General features: G+C 45.1%; 1 protein-coding gene across 1 annotated transcript; it reads right to left on the bottom strand.

Moving 5' to 3' along the window:
• Nucleotides 1-424: 424 nt before the first annotated feature.
• spry1 (sprouty homolog 1, antagonist of FGF signaling (Drosophila)) lies at nucleotides 425-5,588 on the bottom strand. The gene is made up of 2 exons (XM_053649973.1): nucleotides 4,950-5,588; nucleotides 425-2,849 (listed from the first exon to the last, which is right to left on the bottom strand). Exon 2 carries the CDS (start codon nucleotides 2,792-2,794, stop codon nucleotides 1,910-1,912), a length of 885 nt encoding a protein of 294 aa, XP_053505948.1. The 5' UTR covers nucleotides 2,795-2,849; nucleotides 4,950-5,588; the 3' UTR covers nucleotides 425-1,909.
• Nucleotides 5,589-6,182: the final 594 nt, after the last annotated feature.

Raw genomic sequence — 6,182 nt, forward strand, 5'->3', positions numbered from 1 at the left:
ACAATCTAACACACCCACACACGTTTTGTCTTTCTATCTTTGTGAGGACCTAAACTTAAATCTATGCTTAAGCTTAACCACAGTAGCTGAATGGAAACCTCTGTGGCTCTTGTAGTGTTTTAACTAAAAGCTGCAGTTTTTTGAGGACCGGCACAATGTCTAAATACTTGTGAGATACTCCTATGTTTGGGACACCAGCAGGATATAAAACCAACAAATAGATAAATGGAAAGACAGAAATAATGAAAGAAAGGAAAGGAAACTAAGAGAGAAACACAGACACATAAGAAACAAAGAAGTGAGACTAAGACAGAAAGAGAAAGAATAAGTGACAGAAGAGAAATGGAAACACTGGGACATTTTGCGCGATGGATGGATAGAGAATAAACAGTGAGTGTGTATGTGTGTGTGTGAGAGAGAGAGAGAAAGAGAGAAGTTGTGTTGATATAGTTTTCATGACTTTTTGATTAAGTTTTGAGGAAGACAACATGTGCATGTGCAGTGAGAAAGAGAGATACTCAAATATAAATAAAGACAGGAGGCGATGTGTTATTAGTTAATTCATATATTTCTGCAGTAAAGTTAACATAACGTTTGTGTCACCCTTTAATTTCTCAGTATTGATATTTCTGTTATATTCAGACATGAGTAAATCTAAGACTGTCTTTGTTTCGCAATAAATATCATAAAATAATAGAGCTTCACTTAATAAATATTTTTTTTTACAATGACAAAAACAAATGTTTTTTTTTTTTTTAAAAAAAACACACATTTTCTTTTTTGTAACTTTTTAAAAAATAGCCAGGATTCCTCTGATGGATTTGAACATACAATTTTTTTTTTACAAAAATATGAGAAAAGGGGAGAGAAAACAAAACAATAAAAACAAAAAACAACAAAGAAAACCAGAATGTCAGAATGCCACGGAGTGTGTGTCTGTGTGTGTGTGTGTGTGTTTGAACGTCCGCCCGTCTGCCTGTCCGGAAACACTACCAGACGGTGGGGTCGTTTCCACGGAGAAGACCCGCGGGAAGGCACGGGAAGCCCTCTGTGTGGGAACAATACCAGGTTGCTACGGCGATCTGGGAACAGCTACAGTATTATGGGCTGGCCGGACAGTCCTTCACAGATTCGGTTCGGTTTGTCTCTTAAAAATTTTCTTCTTCTGTCTGTTTTTTTCCTTTTTCCACCTTGTCTCTTTATCAAGTAGCTGAGCAGACCCGCAGTCAGTTTAAGGCAAACACTGGTTTTGTTTATTATTTAAAACAAACAAACAAAAAAACAAACAAACAAACAAAAAAAAACACCTGCCAAGTGGCAGATAATAAACGAGTGGTTTTGCGTTTTTTTCCATTCTCCATCCTCCTAGCAGCAGATCGGTGAGAAACAGGCGGGGCTTATTTAGAGCATACTCAGGATATCGTTGTCCGCCCTCTTCCTCCCGGATCGGTGTTGTGTGTCCTGGGACTCTGCATCCCGCACTGTATGTTAGCGCTTTTTAGGCATGTGCCGTTGCAATACGATGACATTTTAGCACAGTTTTTGATATTAACGCAATGCACACAGGAGAATTAATGGATTGCCCATGCTGGAAAAGATGAGGACACAGCTGTCCCTCACACCACAGTGGCACTGATGATATTTCAAAGCATCCACAATAACAATATTGAATTACTTAACGTTGCATAACTAATTACCGGCACATGCCTGACAGACCTCAGTGTGTTTATTAGCGTGGATTTGGACTCCCTGCTGTGTGTATTAGCACATATTCAGCTCTGCGTGTTTTAGCTTGAGTATGGAAGCCGAATAGGGCCAAAAAATAAGAAGTCCTTAAATCCTGTGTGTGTTAGTGCCTGTGTTTTCGGCTCCGGGTTTGTTAGTGTCTCGTTCGTGTGTCTGGTCCCGCTCAGGTTGGTTTGCCTGGTGTGAGTGCGTGTCCCTGCCCGTCCCTCCAGCAGTAGACGGCGTTTGAGTTCTTGCAGCGACAGCCGGGTCGGTGCAGGCGGTCGTGGCAGACCTGGCACACTTTTAGGCACCCTTTGCAGGGAGGGTAGCAGAGCAGGCAAGGGAAGACGGGTGCCATGAGGGCCATGCAGAGGAAGCGTGCCGGGCAGCGGGGGCGCGACAGTGAGCACGGTCGGTCAGCGCACGAGTCGCCAGCATCGTCTCCACCCTCACTTGAGCAGTGGTAGAAAAGGCCCTTGACGAGGCACATGCACGTGCTGTGCTCCAGCACGCTCTCGGCCGAGCACACGCACTGGCCATCGCACACCATCCGCGAAGGAAGGGGTCGCGGCGAAGTGCACTCCATGCATTTACACTTTCCGCAGCTCTCGCAGATCAGTTGGTGCGACGAGGATGACGAGGACGACGAAGACGACGACAACAACGACTCGCCCTTCGATTTCGCCTGCTTCGACATCAACAGAGTGTCTGAGGGAGGGAACAGAGGACGCAAGGGCGCCGTCTGAGATTTGGGCTGCGTCCTAACCACATGGCGAAAAGGTGGCGAGCTTCCTGAGGAAGGAGAGAAGCCGCCGCCGGTGCTGCCGTTTCCGTAATTGTTGTTGTTGACGTTGACCACGATGACCTCGTGAGTCCTCTCGTGCTTCAACGTCCGGGGAGGTGGCGATGGGCGCCACGACGGCGACGATGGTTGCCGCGTCGACGTTGCAGACGACGGCGATGACGCCGTTGACGTCACGGGGCCTTCTGTGTACTCGTTCTTGGAACGTATGGAGCGAATCTGATCCAGAGAGAGAACGGCGCCCACGTGGCCTCCGCGATCCATCTGACCGAATCAACGACTTCCTGTGAAGCGGTGCAGTCCGGGAACATTGGAGAACCTGTCAGACAGACAGAGAGAGAGAGACAAAAAGAAAAAGTACATCAAGCCTAAGGCAATACAAACCACTGGGATGGAGGATATGACCTTTCAGTATCGAGATCATGAGATTGAAAATACACCACAAAATTGTTTCATACTAACAAATCTTCCATCATAAAATGTCTTGCGATTTGTTTTATTTTTAACCGAAATCGAATTGCTCTTGCGAGCAGTTCAAGACAAACAATCAGAACGAGCAGACAAACAATCGGAATGAGTTAGACAACCATTCTAGAAATTCTTGTTAGAAAACAAAAACAATATTATGAAAAAAAGGAAGTTGATTCCAATCAGCTGCATGTCACTGTAACGATCTGAACACAGGACAAAGTGAGTTGAGCTGCAATAATCTTAGCATATTACAGCGATCTGCAATTTTATCAAATGATAGTCATATCATTTGGCTGGACTGCCCGCTCCTACATGCAGCTTTTTATTGGCCTGAGCCGAGAGGAAGTAACCTTTTACAACCAGGGCTATAAAAAAAAAAGCGAGGGCTGGTAAGAGACAAATGAGGGCTGTATTCAAGCTGTATTCAAATACATGAACGTGTGAATTGGTTTTCCAGTCTCATAAAGCAGCTGGTTAAGAGACCGAGAGAGAGACTGTGTGTGTCCGAGATAGAGACATGTCCTTAAAACCCTCACACGTTCACAAATCCGATTCCTCTAGCAAAAGCTGCTGCTTTAAAAAAAGTTTGCTTTAAACTGTTCTGAAACATCCAATCCGACACACTTGGGCTCTTTGGGGCCATCGGACTGGGTTGACTATTAACGAGATGTTGGACAGAGCTCAATAACTCTCCCCGTCCCCCCCGATCTGCATGTGTATGGCTGGCCAACATTGACATGCAGATCAGCAACAATGCAGAGAAAAGTTTACGGCCTGGGACGTTGACGCACCGACATGAACCCGAGCTTTAAGATATGACAGAGGAAAAAAGTTGTTTGTTGCACATAATGCAAAGGGAAACCCCTCAAATATTCCGGATTTTTCACATTTCCCATACCTTTTCCTTCCTGTTTTCCTTAGCTGGGTCAGGAAAGGAAGGGAGGAGGAATAAAACCGAGGCTAATAGGTTATCTATAAACTTTTGTTTTAGTGGCTGTGTTACTCGTGATGGGGTTTTGGAGATGGTATGTTGCAGGACAGAGAAATGTCCAAGCCCCTGGGAGGAAAAAAAACAAGACAGAAAAAAAACAAACCCTGGGGTCCAGGATGAGTGGAAAGACTTGGGAAGGACAGAAAGGGGGTCATGAGGCATAAACAGGTGGTAAAAAGTGTGCAATATACATCAGGTGGTTAAAGAAATTTGGTGCAAAAGGAAAAAAAGAGGTCAAATATATTAGAGAAGAATGGGAAGTAGTGGAATTTTTTTTAAAAGGGGTTGGACGAAGGGGGTAAAGGCTGGGCTAGAATTATAGAAAGAAAGAAAAAGAAGAAGGGGTAAAAATGAGATGGAAGTGATGGAAGAGGGATAAAAGGGGTAAAAAGGACAAACAGTTGAAGTGGGGTAAAGAGGACGGTATGCGCGTGTGGGGGGGGTTAAAAGAGGTGGAAGGATGATAAAACGGACGGAAATGGGGGGAAGTGGAGGAAGAGGGGTGTAAGCAGGGGGTAAAGAGAAAGAGAGAGAGAGAGAGAGAGAGAGAGAGAGAGAGAGAGGTGGAAGTGGCGGAGGGGGGTAAAAACTTATGAATGAAAGGCAGCCCGCTGGGGGAAGGGGGGAGGGGAGGGGGTGTTTGGGAGCGGAGTGGCTTTACACTCACACGCACGGGCTTCTGCTTCGCAAAGGAAATAAGAGCGCTACATAAACACGGCTTTTTTCCATTTTCAGCACAAACTGCGCACCTTTGACGCTTTACAGCTCGCGCGAATCGATGCGCTGTGCACGAGACAGACTCTTTAATAACCAACCGCCCGATCTAATGCAGATATACAACAACAAGATCACATTTCAACGCAGAGAAGTTGCACGCGCGTGCTCTCCCAGGGCAGCACACATCACACATCACACATCAAAACGTGAACGGTGAGTGGAGGTTTTCTGCATACGCACCTATACGCGATCCTCCATAACGTTAGCTCCATCAGCCGATGTTGCACTTCCAAAAGCGGTCTCAAAACAGCGTTTACGGCTCATCAACCTGGTAGTTAATATCCATACACAGCGGTGCAGAACCGCTCTGGCTATTCCGTGTGGTCTAAATTCGCTCCTTAAAAAAATACAAGATTAAAATCCACGCGTGAGGCTGCGCGCCCAGTAACGCCAAGCTGAAGGGAAAAAAGCGCCCCGTTTTTGTCCCGACTTCAGCGACGAAACCATTCGGGTTAAAAACATTAACACAAAATTCCTCCTCACACACCAATCGTGTTGGGTTTAAACCTCGCCAGTAATATCCGTGTATGAAAATAGTTTAAGTCCCACTCGTTTTATTTATTTATTTTTTTGGCTCAAAATAAGTTGTTGCTAGTTGTTTTCCTTTTTTTTTCTCCGCGCAGCAAAAAAAAAAAAGCCGTTGGAAAAGCGAGTCGTGTCTGTGCCTCTCGCTCGCGCTCTCTCTTTCTCTCTGTCTTCAGAGGCTCACCGAGATGAATGAGAGCTTTACCGTTGGGGCCCCAACAGAACCAGCCGAGGGATCTGATTGGCCAATCAGAGCGGACACGCCGCATCCGCTCCTCATTCATTGGCCGGATGGGGAGGGGCAGGGCGCGCGCTGTTGAGAGAGCGAGCGAAAGAGGGAGAGAGAATGTGGTGCGAAGGGTTTAAGGTGGAACGTCGAGTTTAAAAAAAAAAGACCACGTTTGGGACAGTTTCCGACTCTTCAAGGATAACCTACAATTCATACGCGACCTTAAAAGCGCATGGTTTAAAGTGGACCTGGTTTTAAAGGCGCAATAAAGTCTGGTTGTTTCCGTTCTGCCTGAATGGGAGACGAGTTGATTGACCCCTATGATGATTATTATTGTCCTCTCAATAGCTTTGGGTTCATCACTGGTCCAGACACGTTGGGGATCTGGATCGTTTGTTGTTGTTATTTAACAGACATTTGTGTCTATTATAGTCGGCTCAATAGCTGCTTTAAAGTACCAGACATGTTGACTGACCTGCTGCCTTTTTAATCAGGAATTCACTTATTTCAATAAAATAAAGTGTTTGGGATTTTAACAGTACAAACAAATTCATGCAACAGTAAAGAAAATTGATTTAATAAGGGGGGAAAAAACAAGGTAAAAGATATTTCCAATGCAAACAAAATGACTGTATTTATTATAAACTCCATAGGCATAA

The sequence above is a fragment of the Ictalurus furcatus genome, chromosome 2, assembly GCF_023375685.1.
Source record: "Ictalurus furcatus strain D&B chromosome 2, Billie_1.0, whole genome shotgun sequence".
NCBI lineage: Eukaryota > Metazoa > Chordata > Actinopteri > Siluriformes > Ictaluridae > Ictalurus > Ictalurus furcatus.